Source organism: Streptopelia decaocto, assembly GCF_964273445.1.
Source record: "Streptopelia decaocto genome assembly, chromosome: 7".
NCBI lineage: Eukaryota > Metazoa > Chordata > Aves > Columbiformes > Columbidae > Streptopelia > Streptopelia decaocto.
The window spans coordinates 60,821,849-60,838,621 of NC_138661.1; the positions used below are offsets into that span (position 1 = coordinate 60,821,849).

Here is a 16,773-nt window from a genome sequence, read left to right on the forward strand (position 1 = left end):
AAGAGCAGGGCATTTGGGAAGATGTGCTTAAAGTTTTTGAGAGGAAAATACATGGAAGTTCTTGATTGTGCAAATGATAATAGTGATAAATTTGCATGTGCTAGGAATTAATTGAAAGACATTTACAGTATAGAAAGAGCAAGTTTTTGAACCTGGGGTTTTCTTCCTGTTCTCTACACCACACGGAGCAAGGGAGGAGAGTAGCAATAAAACTTCTGTTGGCAGATGAGACTCTGGATAGAAAGGTTGGGTTTTGATGTATTGTTGTGGGTTTTTATCTTTACATGAACCTGTACCGTTGATCGAAGTGATTAAACAGTGTTGCTAATAACTTTATTGTAATTACTACCTAGATAGTTTTTTCTGGATAATTAATGCAGCTTATTCACAGCTGGTAATCTGAGGAAAGACAAGGAATTTTCTTGTGCTTTCCAAATTGGAAATAATACTTTTGAAGGGCAGATCAGCCTCAAACATTCCAGTTAATAGAAGTAGGCATCATTAAAACAACAGAACACTCCAAATCAGGTTTGGCAACAGCATTGTGGTAAATAATTTGGCAGAGCATTATACTTATTACCTGACGTGATCAGTTATTTTATTTTTGGCACCAATCCCAGTTCAGCTGAAGCCAATAAAAAGTTTGCCATAGACTCTGAGAGGACCAGAATCAAATGCTTCATGACTTGCATTATCATGAATTGGTATGGACAGGTACTTCTGTGGGAGACTTTGGGTTTGCTCTTCTAATTAATTCACGAAAACCCCAACAAAACCAGAATGAAACCAACCAACCAACAAATAAAAACCACTAAAAAACTAGAAATACATAATGCTTATAATACTATTAATCAGAGGATTAGATAAATAGTAGGCTTTATTTCACTGAAGCAAAAAATGGGTTTGAGTTACTTATATATACTTTTTTTTTTTCATTTGACACTTTTCTGACCCTCAGTTATTTGCTCTAACTAATAAACTGTCCTGATTTGTAATAAGTTGCATGCTGTAAGCTTGTGTGGTGCTGAAAAGGCAACACAGAATGTTGTTTGGAAAACTGTTCAAAGCGATGGCCAGCAGCATTTGGTGCGACATGTTTAAACCTGTTCTGAGAGAAACAGAATTTAAGCACTACATAATTTTTCCCATTGTTATGTTTAGACGCTTCTGTTTTCAACTGTCGTGGCAGATCTCTGTTAATTCACTTAGAATTCACTGCCTTTCCTGCTGGCCCTTAAAGGAAAGTCCAGAAGTCAAAACACTGATGATTTACATCTGCACACAAATTAGATTAAACTTCCTGCTGCTTTGCTCCTAAAAAAACTGCTGCCTCTTTCTCCTCCTCCCACCTAAAGACACTTAGATTTCCCGTTTTCTATATTCTAATAGCAAATGCATTTCCAAATGAAACAGCATATAAAATTTGGAAACTTTGCAACACCATTGCTGACCTCTTGTTCATTTTTCCTCTGCTAACCCTGATGAATCGGGAGTTCTAAAAAGAGACAAGATACAAGGTGAGAGTATCTTGGGCCTGTATGGAAGATGAGAAAACCCAAACAACTGCCACTCATGGGAATTTTCTCCCTTTACAAGGGGAGTTAAGTTTATGTTCCACTAAATGTTAAACTTTGTTCCTTATTTATGATGAGCAGAATGCGTCTTGCAAATCGTCATGTTACATGCAAGCAGTATTTCAATGTTAGTCACTGTGCATTTTTAGTATCTTCAGAGTCTAAAGTGCAGGTTGAGTAAATGTGAAGCGTTAGACCCTACAGAAGGTGCAGTTTACTGACCAAAGAGCTACAGCATTGATGTTTAACAGTTACACCATCTTAACATTTTTAATAGTTACGAAGGTCAGGATTTTTGCTTGCATCGCATGATTTTTAGGAATAGTAGAAGAAGCAGATTTCAAATGATTAAATAGGTTTCTGTACAATTTTTGCTGCTTATTTAACACGTGACTTTGCCGGATGCATACATCGCTGTAGTAATATTAGAGAATCTCTGAGCTCTCACAACTCCTGTGAAATCACTTTCCTTGAAAGCGTTCCTATCAATCCCATTAAATTAGTAATTTTTGAGTCGCAGGAAAAATCTAGAGAAAAGTGTGCTCTATAGCTCAAGAGGCACATGAACACATTTTAAAATGGTTAGCTGCATGAAAAGGAAATACGGGAGAAATGTTGTTGGAAGCTTATAATTCCATAACTTAATCATAACTGTATTTTGGTTACCAACAGTGATCTCGCACAACTCACTTACTTCAGCCTTACAGAATAGTAACATCCAAGAACTTCCAAATGCTTTTACCAGTAGGGCAAAAGTGGATTGAAGTTATTCCACAAGGGGATTTCCCCATCTCTCAACAAGAAAGAAGCAGCTGCAAAGAGGTTTGTGACTTGTCAGAACCCAAACCTGATGCTGAAGCATTAGGAATTGGAACATAGTCCAGTGTCCATTGATATGATCTGGGTTGTATGTATTTTTCAAAGGGCAAGACTTCCTTGTGTAGAATTTTAAATGAACTCACTTTATATTCCAAAATTTTGAGCATTTTCTTCTTTAGTAAAGTATTTGCATATTAAAAATCTCCTAGTAATGTTCTACATCTCAATAGCACTGCAGGTTCTAGCACGTTAAAAAAACATAAAATGCAATGAAATGCCACAGAGACATACTCAACCTTTATAATATAAACTGCATTTTAGGCACCAAATTAAAATACCATTTGCTGCTGACAGTGTGGGTCAAATGGGAGTTGGGGGGGCGGAATTTGTTGCTTATTAAAAAACTTTGCTGCATGTGTTCAACTATGTGTTTTATTCTACATAATTTTCTCACCCAGCAGGGCAATAAATACTTGTGCAATGTGCTTCTGTGGGGTCATTTGACCTTTGATTTCACAAGATAAATGTCTCTCAACACTCAAAATTTTTAAACGGCAAGAGAAACATTATCTGTAAAACCTGGGTACCTTTTTAACACAGGACAAATCTCTAGCTATTCGCTTAGCATCGCCAACCCATAGTATTCGTTCAGCACTAAATACCAGGTCAAAGCAAATGTCAAAACCATTTGATAAAAGTATATTTTGTCTGAAGGGGTAATGTGCAATGCAATTAATGGTTCTTTTTCACCCAAAACTATAATCACAAAAATACAACACATTGAGTAGTGTGTTAACCAGCAGTGTCCAAAACAAATGAGTGTAATCTAGAAGTGGTAATACATACACATTTGAAAGATCAAACAATGAAATTTTCATACTCAAATCTAATACTAGAATGAATAAAAAATTCACACAGCAATGAAGTGAACATATCAAACAACAAAGCAGACTTATAGTGGTTTAAAGTATTCATAGTCACAAAACCAGGTGTTAATAAGACCAATTAAAATACTGTTCCTTTTAAAGAAAAGAAAAGCTATTAATGAAACATCAATAATATGATGGGATGGCTCAAAGTGCATATGGAAGTGGGTGGCACTACGAGATGTACTCTTCACAAATTTACTCCTCTTAGTGCGATAACCCTGTGCAAAGAACAGTCCTGCAGCCTCTGCAACAGGTCACCTCTCTTCCCAATGGGATTTTCACTTGTTCCTAGTTGTGCTGAAGATCCTCCACGTTTTGCTAAATTGTCTTGCAATATGCAAGGTAGCACACACTTTTTTTTTTTTTAAAAAAAAAAAAGCATGTTTCAGTAATTCCCCCATCACCTCAAGAGGAGGTTTGTGACGAAGGGGCAGGAAGTGACATTGACTTTCTAAACATCCGTGGCCCTTTTGGGGGCCCTGGATAAGGGGGTGGTGGCAGGTCATGGTGTCCATCTGAAGTAACTGCTTGCTCGTAAGTTGGTAGTCCTGAATCGTCGGTTCTCGGGGGAAGGGGGTTTAGGGAAAATTCTTCGTGCCTTCTGAAGATGCTGGATGAACTTTGTCTTCTTACATAATCCAAGTACCTAAACAAAAGTTAACAGCATTGCATCAGCCTCTGTTTTAAATGGAAGAAAGAATAAGCCTTATTTGTTGAAAAAAACCAAAAATCCAACAAACCCCGCTAACGCAGAAAGAAACACCACTGCACAACAAAACCCACTCGTTTTCAATGATCATAAAGACCAGAAGCCAAATAACCTCTCAAATAAACCACTTGGTAAGAATAGTTCAGTAACATGAAATTTATAGGGAAAAGGAAGCACAGAATCCCCTTCTATTCAAGTTTAGGCTAAAAGAACAAGGGGCTAGAGAATTGGTAGAGAAGCATTTCCTCCAACTTCATTTCACATCTGAGGTGACTACATGCCATGAAGAGCATACACCCTACTTCAAAGAGGGAACAGAACGTGTTGGACTTCCCGTTGCAGCCCTAATCTATTAAAATGATTTGGAACAAAGAACCTACACAAAAACAACCTAAAAAACCCCTCAAAGGTACATCAGCCATGCAAGCATTGGTTTACATTTTTGTGTTGTTAATAACTTCAGCCCAACTGCTGCTAGTGCACACCCAACTTTGCTTCTGGGAAAGGAAGAACTAGAACTCCCACTGGATTCTCTGAGAATACAGTTGGACCAATGCACAGTGATTTTTAAATTCCACTCTTAAGCGAGAGTTTGTTTTGGCGTTTATTTTGTTTTAAGCAGTGAAAATTCCTTACCCTGGTGGTTGCCTTGATTTGCATCTACTTTTGCAGCAGTAGAAGATAATCAGTACGATTATAACTAACAGTACTCCAGCAGTAACTAGACTGATGAGAAGTCCTGTGACGTTAATCTTCTGTAGTGCCTCATCACCTAAAGATACAACATTGGTTGTTTTCATTATGCATTCCTTCCATCTACATAGTATACAGCACACATTGTGAAATATTAATTTTGCTGTGCTAGAAGGCTGTTCTTTTCCACAGATGTCTAGAGTCTCTTTTCTGCACATAAAACTGTGGCGATGTCTGTCTTCTGATGCCTTCCAAACATTACTTCATGTATTTGTGGCTCTGATCAGGCTGTACGTATTTCCTTAAGTCATACTGACCATTTTTTAATAAAACACCTGGTGTTAGATTACTCTGAACCTGAATCAGACTGTTATGTTACTGTTAAAGGAATGGGGGGAATGAAGAGTGACACAAACAAAACAAAACCCCAGGAAGCAGCCAAATTTTACTGATTGTCTAACGAATAATTGGACAAATGGATAACAAAATTCATATTGTTTTTACCTGCAGATTTATAATGGATCCCACTGTAAGACACTTCAGTAAATACGTTTTATTGTGTCAAATAATGCCATATACTTGCACAGTTCACAGTGAATTTCAGTAAAACGATCAATTCTGATTTCGTTAACTGAATGCATGGAGTATTTTTAAGAATGTACTATTATAGCAAACACAGAATCGTGCAATATAAGAAAAGAATAAAAAGATTACTTACCTATTTTTATTTTGGGGCCTTTAGTTGAATAGTCTTTCCAAAAATCCATCTAAAGAAACACAAAGGATCAGATTTATATGAGATATAGAATTGGCAGGCTTATAGACAAGTTTTTGTAATCTGGTACTGTGGGCAAAATTTAACAATGGCATAAAGAGAAGCATCTCCTGCTCACTGAAGGATTTATGCTTATCCCTCCATATTTTTCTCATATATTGAAGTTTGCATAAAAATTACAATTTCACAGAGAAGAAAATGCCAGCTGGTGATAAAGTGCATTTTTTTCCTGCCTGACTACAGAAGTTAGCATATATTCTGACACTAAAAATGCTTACAATTAATCTTTGTAAATCCTTACAGAAGAAAAATAACACGGCAAAGTTCTTGAGAATCACACATTTGCATGGGCAGTATTTGAATTCATATCAGCTAGAAAAATAATGGGATTCATTTAAGAGAAAAACTTTTATGTTGCATGACTGTTATGCATTACATGTGTTTAGCTGTAATTTCTGCTTTTGCCACCCAGCAAAAGACTCCATCAAGATTTTGATTTAACTCTTCCACCTTTTTCTTAGGAAAACGCTGGCAATGGCAAAGGAATATGTCCACCTTCAGAATAAAGTGTATTCCTTGCTCCTTCTGCAAGTTAGCACAGAGCACACCTAGAATCGAAGAGATTCTTGCTGTGAGCAGCAAGAGCCAGTCTTCAGCTGATCATCACGTTCCATTATTGGACTGAATGGTTTCTTATGTATTTTTCTTCTTTTTTTTATAGCTGTATATAGGTAACGATTTAGAAGATAACGCTATAGGAATACTTGGCAGTAGCTGAACTGCAGATTTGCTCTGTGCTCCTCTAAACCTCTTCTTTGGAATGATGCAAGGACATGATCAGCCAATTGAGACAGAGAGCATGTGGAACACATTCACATTGGACGCTGAGGTTATTAGAGATTCTGAAAACATACAGGTATATTCACAAGCAGTATGTCTGCAGTTTCATTTATATCTGTTTACAGAATTGGAGCTCTTATCTAAAGTCTTTAAAACAATAGTACATTCTGGTGAACGCACCATGTAGCTAAAGCAATAACCCCATCTAATTGAGGCCTGTACTTTCAGAGTAAAATAAGCAAGTATCTTAAGTGTTGTTTGCAGAAGCGCTACAGTATTTAGGTAATGATTTCGTCAATAACTTCCTTTCAGTATATTATATTCAGTTTGAACAGTTACCGTTTTATCAGGGTCTTCAAAGACTTCTCTGGCTTCTTCATAATTGCACAGCTCCTCAAGGCATTCTCTTTCCAGATTATCTGCCGTGAATGCTTCAAAATCAAATCTGTTATTCAAAAGATGCCGTCCAATGAATAAATTGGCCTCCTTTTCTGATGTGAACACTAATAAAAAAAAAAAGTTGATTTAAAACAAGTTAGGAAAGCTAAATTTGATATTTTTAAAGGGTGGTTAATATCCTAAAGGAGCACATTGAGACCTCTTCTTCCCCTGGCGTCTCTCAAATACATACAGGAAAAAGAAACATCAAAGTTTCCTCCTAAAATGTCATATTTGCTGCTAACCCTTCTAACTACACAATGCAAAACAAACATTTTCCTTTCTCATAAAGCATTTCAGCTATTCCCTACACTGGCCAAGAGAATTTGATTCTCATGACAGCTGTTGTGCAAGCTTTGGTATTATCCCTCTGGGACGCGGGCATCAGTTTTTCACTGGAGCTCTTAAGAACAAAGTAATGGTCACATAAAGCAGAAATTCAGTCAGAGGCAAACCCAGAAAGACACTGACCTACTGAACGAGGAGGCAAGGGGGGAAAAAGGGGTTAAAAAAACAACCAACCAAGCTCTTCTAAAGAATCCTCAATATACATTTATCAATATTCTGGTATCCGTTGGTTCCAATTTTTTTTTTATGGAATTTGGATTTAAAATCATTTTACATTTTCCTCCTTTCACAGTTGTGGCAGCAAATTTTACGCCAAGGCTGGCATATTGCAAAGTTTATTCATTTTAAATTAGTCCACGATAGGAGTTTTATTGACAACAGGCACTTCTGAAGACATTGAATTCTTTCCCTTCTTTTGTGCTTACTGCATGCTCCATGAGGCCTCATGGAGTAAGTTGTGAGGTGAGATTCCAGAAGGGTTAGTGAAATTATAGAAGGCCTTGGGATACAGGAATGCATTTTCTCACCAGGCATTTTCCACAGTCAAGTCTTAGCCTGCTCTTGCTACAGCTCCTTCAAGAAAAAAAAAATCTTTATATGACAAAATTAGTGTTCTGGTTTTGTTTCCAGTGAAAGCCTGATCTGTACTCCAAGAAATTCAGACTATTTGGTTAAGCAAAATGACTAGAGGATTATTTTTGCAAGTGTAATGCAGAAACAGCATTGTTGTATACCAAGCCAGGCGGCTAAAAAAATAGATGAGATGCAGAATAAAGTTATTCAATTACAAATTAACTCTGTGTTCTTGTTAGCTTGTTTGGCTAGATTATCGCATCATTCAGGAATTTTTACTGTAATAGCTACTGTTAGGTCTTGCAATGGTATCTCAAAATGGTTTGCTCTCTGAAAACTAAGAGAACTGCAGTGTAACTTGCATACAGGTTATGTCTTTAATATTATAGTATATTGAAGGAATATTACTGTATATATTTATAATATTACAGGATATATTGGACCCACATGTGTGTACACACATTTGTGTAGGAAGGGAAATCTGTTATTCTAAAGTAATGGTAAGAGAATCTAAGCTTAAAATATTTATGCTATATCTAAGAGTAACCCGAGATAAGGACTTAATTCAAAAAGAAAGAAATAAATGAGCAAACAAATAAACACCAAACCCACAAGTGAAAAGAGAAAATAATTCTATGGAAAAAAATATTATCAGTACTTTGTTCAGTGGAAACCATGAGGATACCTTCAATCTTCTGAACAGGGATCTTCAGTATTGTTCGCTACTGTTTCGTTCCGTACCATGCAAGCAGTATTAGCTATCCTTCTCAATTAGTTTAGGTAAGAATTGATAAATTTTAATTAAGGTTGCCTGCATGGGCAAGCTGCCTGGAGCCTAGGACCCTAATTCCCTGTCACACATACTCCCTTTCTCTTTCAAAGAGTGTCTATCCATTTATCTGCGCTTTTTTCACTTTGTATGATAGGATGTAGTCAAAGTACACTTATCTCCAACTCCAATTAACATAATATTTGGAGAATGAAACAGATGGATTTGAATTCTGTCCTGTATGTAAGGAAACTGAATGCAGTCCTGCAGTCTATGGTTCAACAAAATGATAAACCAAATTTTAGGATGCCTCGAATTTCTTTAAATATGTATCTACACAATGTGCTGAATAAAGTAACTCTGCTGGTAAGAGATGTTCAGAAAATGGTGAAGGGGTGACCCCTCCACGCAGGTACCCCGTTTTTTGGCAACTGTTCTACTTGCTAAATTACTGAAGAGTTGGGCCCTTCTCTCTCCAGCTCTGTCTTTCAAGAAGGGTGATCTGGGCCTGCTGTCAGCAGCGGGTTCTGTGCTGTGCACTCACAGGGAAGGGGTTGCCTGGCAGCCCAATGTTTTATGCCCCAAAGCAAGATGGATTTTAATGAATAACCTATCTGAAGCATTTTTCTGCCAGCCGCGTTTCCTGCTCAACACACTGCCCTGAAGGAGCCTCCCGCTCACTGTAGTGACTTTTCAAAGTCTGTCTTAAGGTTTCAGCCACTCCTTATCCACTGAGGAGACTGGACAGCTAAGTTACAAATGCCTTTTTGAAGCCCTGATGCTTAAATGTTCAGCGTTACACAGCTTAGCATCGTAGTGCTTGAGTCTTTTTGGGGAACTTCATTTGGTTTTACCTCAGTTCCTCTCCCCTCACTCCAAAGAGAAGAACTGCAATAGCAGCACTGTATTTGTCTTTCAAGATGTTTTAAAGGGGATCTGGTGATGAGAAAAAACACCCATCTCAAAAAAACCAAGCAATTAAATCCTTTCAAATGCAAAGCAATTTTAGATACACAGATAAAATTGTGATGTGTTCTAATAGTACCCAAGCAGTGCTCTCTAAATACAGATTTCAAGCTTTTGGAATCTTGATGTTATTTGGAGGATTCTGCTTATAACAGTGACAATAAGCTTTGAGACTTGGAGAAAGCTCAGTTGTCCCAATCTGCACTTATTACTGGATCTGATGAATACTTAATATAGACATCCAAGTCAATTATCTTTCATTTCAGCAAAAGATATTCAAATAGTCTAAAATTAAACATAAAATGGCTTAATTTTTGTAATGAAGTAAAAAAAAAAAAAAGCCAAAACCCCACACAACTATTCACATACCTAAAAAAGATTTCTCAGCAGAAGCAAAGTTAGATACAGTTTTGGAAAGTATAAAACCATGTTAAAAGTTACCGTCTTTCCATTCAGGTTGCTTCAGGTTACTTAATCCCCCTGCGCAGTGAGGAAACGCAAAGATCATCCCATGTAGTTGACACAGCAGCACCAAAACCGCAAACATGGCGTGGTATCTGTCAGGCAGAAACTAACCCGAGTTAGGAGAAAAATGACAACACAACCTTCCCAAGTGTCCCCGATGACCCCTGAGTGAATCCTACAAATGAAGTCATCCAACGCAAGCACCTACACGCAGCGCCAGGCTGATGGTTCCCTAGAAGAAAAACTCGGATCCAAACTGGTCCTGCGTGTCTATCAGTAAGTTTCCGTTGCATAAGAGCCGCACATGTCACCGGGCGATCCCTCCTGCTCCGCTCGGCTCTGCCGGGGCTGAGCGCGGTGGTTCGGGGATTTAACGGGGGAAGGCGGCGCACGGGGTCTGCAGGGACCCTCCCAAACTGCCTACAGCAGGTTCTAAGAGTTCCCCGGCGCAAACAGAAATCATTTTGTCAGGAGAAAGCCGTTGCCAACCTCCTCCCGTGGAGAGCCTGCATTCTCCCACCTAGACAGCTGTAGAAATCAAGAATTCTGCATTCTTCCGAGGGTCCGACACAGGGAAAAGCCACGCTCGCTGCCTGGAGCTGAGCCGTGCGGCGACCACCCGAGGGCACCCGCGACACCGAGGGCACAGTGGCCCCTTCTCCCCGCCGGCACCTTCCCTCAGGGGTTCCCCAGTTCCTCCCCGGCCCGCCCGTGGCGGAGGCAGAGCGCCCGGCCGCCAGCCCCAGTCGCGCAGGTTCCGGGGGAGCGGGAGGCGTCGGCCGGGAAGCGCCCCCCGTCCCGGTGGAGAGAAGGGGCGCCGGGTCCCGCTTCCCGCCGCACAGCCCTACCTGCCCTGGCGGAGCTGCGGCGGCGACCCGAGGCGAGCGGCTGGCGGGGCAGCCTCTGCCGGGGCTGCGGCGGCACTTCCTGGAAAGGGCGCGGCGGAGTCACGGGGCTGCACCTGGGCTGTACCGGGCCGCCCCCGCCCGCCCGTCCTGCCCGGGCTTCGCGCCTCCGCGGGCCGGGGGCGGAACCGCCCCTGGAGCCTGAGGGAAAAGGGGTCGGTGGGAGCGGCGGGAAGGCCGGATAGGGAGTCTGAGCGATGGCGGTAGCGCTGGGGCTTCTCCGGGCACCGGCCGGGGCTTTGTTTGCACGCACCTGGCTGTCTCCTCAGCTCACCCCGGGAGCCCTCTGAGGACAAGGTAGCAGTCTTTTCGTCTTCTGTGAGCATGTTTTGCTGCTAAAACTGGCTTTTAAATTTTTTTTTTGTTTGTTTTCTCCTGTGGTAATAATGAGGCTGACAACCTGGTCTGGCTTTTTATTTCCCAAAAGTTAAGCCCCTGGTCTGCAGAACCTGCAGAGAGGGGGTTTCTCCCTGAAGGGGGTGAGATAGGGTGCTTTTTAATCAGCTGCTTATCCACAAGCAGTTACTTACATAACAGCAAATTAGTATTTTGTGTCCACCGAGCTTTGCTAGCCAGGCAGCTAATCACAGCAGGAAAAGGACCAGAATAAGTTTTGCACGTGTGAAAATAACTTTGGTGGCGAAGTAAAGACAAAACTTAATGTGAACTTTAGCCATAAAGGCTGGAGAGTGGCAGACGTGGCTCCCTGAAGCTCGTGAGGTCTCCACTAGCTCACACCTGCCCTGGGGCCTCCTTCACCCTCCTGCCCGGAGCAGAGGAGCAGCTGGGCATGGAGGCTGGTTCTAGCACTTGGGTCTGTGGTGGTTTTGGATTCTCCAAAAGACATGAGAGAATTTAGTACTTCACGCTTGCTATAAGAGTATTTTCCCAAACTGTATGTGGTGCTTAGAAAGACAAGAGACTTGACAAGTCTTTCGAAAGGTAAGGTTGAAAATGCAGTTAACACAGTGTGCTGGTAACATTAAATACATGAAGAATTTTGGGATGGATTGGGTTAAAAACTGGACGCCGAAGAAGCTCTTGAAACACCTGAGTGGAACAATTTTGCTACCAGGAAATCCAGGGACTGAGGGCGATTGGTGTCTATGCTAGAATATCTCCTGTAGTGTCTCTGGATTGTATTGTATTTAGGTGCTGAAGTGACTCATACATACAGAAATAGGAAAGAGTAGAACGAGGGTATTGGATAACACTGGTGGAAGCGATCAGGTATTCTCTGGAGAAAAACAGAAACTTCTGATGCGTGAAATAAGGAGGAACTGCTTTGGAGGAATGATGACTGTGGTTAAATATTTACTTAATGACATCACACACTGCAGTTAAGAGGTGCTTGCTGAATATGTAACTTATGAGCTGGGCCGGCTCTGATGCTTTTTTAACTGCTGGATATCTCAACAGAAAATTTTGTAGTGTGATTATGTATGTGCTTGTAACACAGTGGAGGACTAAGATAACAATGTTGTATAAGAAAAGAGCAATACAGATTGTTTATTATCTAGATAATACAGAGGAGACAGGAATACTTAGTTGTTGCATGTTGGGAAACAAGAGAAATTGCCATTATTTTGTAAAGGTCCTTACAGCTTCCTCCTGTGTACTTCTACTCAGCCCTTAACTGAGTTCCAACATGACTGTGTCTGCGAGAGTGGCGTCAACCAGCGAAATAGCTGCTGAGAGCTAAAGTGCAAGGGCATGAATGCACAACATCTCTTTATTTAAGTAAAATACCTGCATGTGTGTGTGGAAGCTTTTTATGTGTCAGAACAACAACATTGTATGAGGAACCTCAGTTATACAAGCAACAGGTATTTCTCTGTTATGCCACTGTTGTATGTTATTATTAAGAGAGAGGGAAAAAGATTTTAGAATTGCTTATGTGCGTCATCTGGGGAGTGGACCAAGAAACAATCAGCTCCATCCGAACTCTCTGCTGCGACCTCATCCCTGCTCTGAAGGTGGAGGAGCAACGCCGTAGGACTCTGGTGGGAAAGGCCCTTAGATCTTTAACACTCAACAACAGTTAACTTGGATGTTTTTGCCAGTGTGGATCTTGGGAGAACATGTGTGTTCTGTCTGTGTGTGCACTGGTACTTCTGTGTGTGTGGTGGAGCTTTTTCAAAACCATGGCACACAAAACATAAACAGCATAGATTATTTGTTATTGAGATGTAACAAGAAAAGATTAGGTTCTTATATGTTGGAAAGGGAAGTCTTTCATTTGGAAAAGCCACTAATTTTCTCCTGTGTGCTCCTCGCTGAGCTCAGCTTATGTTCCCATGTGCCCATCTTTGTGATCCTGAGTAATAATGTATCCACTTGTAATAGCATGTAAATTACAGAAGTAACTAACGAAGTTTGTTATTGTTAGTATACTAATCTTTAAGGGAAAGTTACTCAACTAAAAATGCTTACAGAGGGTCAGTAAAAGCCTTGCAAGGCTGAATTTCACATATACTTGTCTCTGTATTCAATATTTGAAAGGGAATGGAAATGTTACCAATACTGATGGGGAAGCAAACACCCACTGCTCCCAGTGCTCCCAGCCCAGTGCTCCCAGTTGATGAGTGCTGTCAGCTCCCACCGAGGATGCTGCTCATCTAGTAGGATTAAAATTCTCTGCTGTCAGTTGCTCAAAGTATTTTCACATGCAGCCAATTTTAAAAAGTCAGAACTCTTTTTTTTTTTTTGTCATTGGGAAGGCTGGCGTGTTGTGGGATCTGTACGTACGTGTCCTGATGTGAGAATTCCAGGAAATGGTCTGTTGAAAAATGTCAATGTAAATTGCTTCATTTAAAACAATGCGCTCCCAAATATACACAAGGTAAAAAATTATTAATGTCAAAACCTTCTAGCAGTGTGATGAAAACTTGCTTGTGGTGTTTCTTGATACAATTTTATCTTGTTTTGGTGAGGTACTTTTTGACTAGCAAAATCATCCTGTTTAGTTTTGATATTTAAGGTACCAAGGCAGGAATGAAAACTGTTGGTGTGAAGGGGGAGGAAAACTCATCTGTGTACAAATATTTGAAGGGAGGATGTAAAGGAGATGGAGCCAGGCTTTCCTCAGTGGTGCCCAGTGACAGGGCAAGAGGCAATGGGCACAAACTGAAATGCAGGAGGTTCCTCCTGAACATAAGGAAACCTTCTCGTACTGTGGGGGTGACCAAGAACCAGCACAGGTTGCCCAGGGAAGTTGTGGAGTCTCTATCCTTGGAGATGTTCAAAAGCCACCTGGGCAACTGGCTGGAGGTGGCCCAGCTTGGGGGTGAGTGTGGCTGGTGGACCAGATGAGTGACCTCCAGAGGTCCCTTCCATCCTCAATCATCCCATGATACCGTCTGCTTCTAGTAGAGCAAAAGCCCAGATGTTTCAAGCTCATCTCAGCTTTCTAAGATCTGGGGCTAACATTTAGCTCCTTATCTATTTCTGTTGCATCATCTCTTTTGTCTCACTAACACATTTCTCTGTACAGTTGTTTTCTTGGACTTAGTTCTTGTTCACACCAGAGGGAGCCCTTGGGTGGCCTTACAGCTTCCTCTTACAGCCTTGCTTTCATTCATAATTCTGAATGTTCCTGCTGAGAATGTGTTATCAAAGTACACAAGACAAAGCTGTATGAAATATGGCTCAAAAAGCCTTCATTTTCTAACAAAATCGAGCTTTTGGTTTATTTGTAGGTGAAGTAATGTAATACCAGATTGACAGCTTTGGCTGTGTGTTAATTTTGCTCAGCTGCAGCAGAAATACCGGCTTCAGACATGCATAAATGCAATGGGTATTGATGTTTGTTATACTTGGCATTTATTCTGGTAGCTGTGCAGATATATTTGTTAACTTTGTTGCTGTGATACAGTCACTTTCTATTTGGTGGGTATTTGGTTGATCCACAAGGAATTTGGTTGTTGTTGTGGGAGGGTTGCTTGAAGACTTAAGGTGAGAAAGGGGTTTTTAAGAATTTTTCTTTAGACATGTAATCTTAAAAATTTGATATATTTCTCCTGGTGTGTATAAGCCAACTCTAAATGGGTGAGGTGCTTATTTTAGGTGCTTTTATCCAAGCAGACATAATTCTTGTCATGGTTGATAATAGAACACATTTTTACTGTTTTTCATTATTACAAATTTTATAGACAGTGGCCTTAACCTGGAGTTTGGTTGATAGTGTTTTGTTTTGTGTTTTGTTTGTTTGTTTGAGGTTTTTGTTTGTTTGCTTGTTTGGTTTGGGGATTTTTTGTTTTTATGTTTTGTTTTGTTTTCCCCTTCATATTGTAATTTGCCATTCTTTTTATGTTGACTGCCATTTCCAGAAAGTGGTCTAGCACATTACAGCCAGAAAAAGAGCAAAGTGATTTTTATTGCATTTGAGGAAGCAGTTGGTGAGAGGTTTCAGGTTTTCAGTCCAAATAAGAGAATGCCACGTGTGAGAGAAAACCAGTGCAGGTCTGTAGATGATGCAGTTATTTGTTGCTACAGTCTAAAGCCTGGTTCTAAAAATATTTATAGACTACACAGAAGCAAAGATTTTTCTGAAAATGTTGTTAAGATCAGTGATGACAAACTGCCCAAATAGTCTCTCTTCCTAAGAAAATGTGCAGAAAATTTAAGTGATGTACAAAGAGAGATCCATTGAGGAGTTCTGGTACAAATTCTTTTTGCTTTGTGGACCCCAAAACTCCGCTTTGTTTCCAACAGAATAGTTGTAGTGACCACATCTCGGGTGTGTGTACAACTCTTGACATTTACAACAGCATGCATGAGGCAATTAAAATAGCACTACTGGTAAAAACCTATCACACTTGAAACTTCAATAAATATTGCACTTTTGGAAGGGGCTCCACTCTGTGCTGTTTTAATTATGAGGTGGATCATAGATATTTTGTTTTTTCCCTAAATAAGAGAATTTTGGTGATAGCTCCTTTGATAATTTCACCGTTGACTTGTTTCCTCGGGTAGTTGAAATCTTGTCTGTTACTTTATTTTTATGCAGACTCCCCCTTGTTCTGCTTCTTTAAGTTCTCCTAATAAGGGGAGACAGAGTTGAAGTTTGTTTTTACTTCTCTGTGCATTAATGCTAAGTTGTTTCTCTGGGAAAATAATGCATCTTATTTTATCTTTGCGAATTAAGGTTAACATGTTAATGAAGATGCTGTGTGCACTCAGACTTTTTTAACACGCTACTATCAAGCAGTAAATTATCCGAGCAAGTGAAGAACTTGTTCTGCTTCTTCCTCTTAGTTGTGTTTTGCAACTTCATAGCTGGCAGTTTGGAAAGAGAAGAGCTGTTGCAGTGGTATGGATTGGACAGGTTGGTTGAGTCATGATGTGTGAATGCTTTTGAGACAGTCTTGCTTTTGTTTGATGTAAACTTTGCATATCTAATTCCTACACTCTGTGCACCTGTAATTAAGATACTATTTGTTTGACCAACCAAACAAGAACTTCCTAGTAAGGAGATCAGCTATAATTTCCCCCCATTGTTTAATTACTTACTTGTATTTCACTCTTTCTTCTTCTCTTCCAATGAGATTAATCTCAAAAGAATTCATCAGAATTCTATTAACAGAAGTGAAGGTGGAGCCTATAAAAAGGGGGTGACTTGAGGAACTTCTGCAAAGATGAGTCACCATTGACCATGTAGGGCTGTTTCCATCTTTGGTGTTTAACTTAGGGAATAATATTGTGGGTTGTTGTTATTTTTTGGTTTTGGTTTTTTTTTTTGAACCTAGAAAATGAATGGAAAAATATTACAAGCTTTTAAATAAAATTTTCAGGTTGAAAATAATTTGTAAGTTCTAAGTGATTATTTAGAACAATCCCCTTAAAGGTCATTGTTCTTGAAGGACTACAAAAGTTGTTTGACTCTCTGCATTCATGGATTATTATTTTTTTAATCCAACAGTTACAGATCTTACAAAATGGAGAAATTGGTGGCTTTTGCTTGGGACTTAG

General features: G+C 39.9%; 3 protein-coding genes across 3 annotated transcripts in view; 1 reads left to right on the top strand and 2 right to left on the bottom strand.

Moving 5' to 3' along the window:
- The window catches only part of TCP11L1 (t-complex 11 like 1), a 252,619-nt gene that overhangs the window by 92,372 nt on the left and 143,474 nt on the right, over window positions 1–16,773 (bottom strand). The gene's annotated exons all lie outside the window — the stretch shown is intronic.
- On the bottom strand, window positions 1,167–9,988 carry PRRG4 (proline rich and Gla domain 4). Its single transcript, XM_082059035.1, has 5 exons — window positions 9,875–9,988; window positions 6,679–6,842; window positions 5,443–5,491; window positions 4,668–4,803; window positions 1,167–3,968 (listed from the first exon to the last, which is right to left on the bottom strand). The coding sequence occupies exons 1-5, from the start codon at window positions 9,978–9,980 to the stop codon at window positions 3,728–3,730; spliced, it is 696 nt and encodes a 231-aa protein (XP_081915161.1). The 5' UTR covers window positions 9,981–9,988; the 3' UTR covers window positions 1,167–3,727.
- Window positions 10,054–16,773, top strand: part of CCDC73 (coiled-coil domain containing 73) — an 81,288-nt gene continuing 74,568 nt past the window's right edge. The window contains exon 1 of the mRNA XM_082059030.1: window positions 10,054–10,174. The gene's annotated coding sequence lies outside the window, so the exon portion shown is untranslated. The remainder of the gene's footprint in view (window positions 10,175–16,773) is intronic.

What these genes read in the sequence shown, in the direction of transcription:
- PRRG4 (XM_082059035.1), bottom strand. Translation starts at nt 9,980, where the DNA reads ATGTTTGCGGTTTTGGTGCTGCTGTGTCAACTACATGGGATGATCTTT. An exon ending in TTGAAGACCCTGATAAAACG is followed by an intron (nt 5,492 to 6,678) that starts GTAACTGTTCAA and finishes GTGTTTCTTTAG; the next exon opens with ATGGATTTTTGGAAAGACTA. An exon ending in AAATCAAGGCAACCACCAGG is followed by an intron (nt 3,969 to 4,667) that starts GTAAGGAATTTT and finishes ACTTTTGTTTAG; the next exon opens with GTACTTGGATTATGTAAGAA.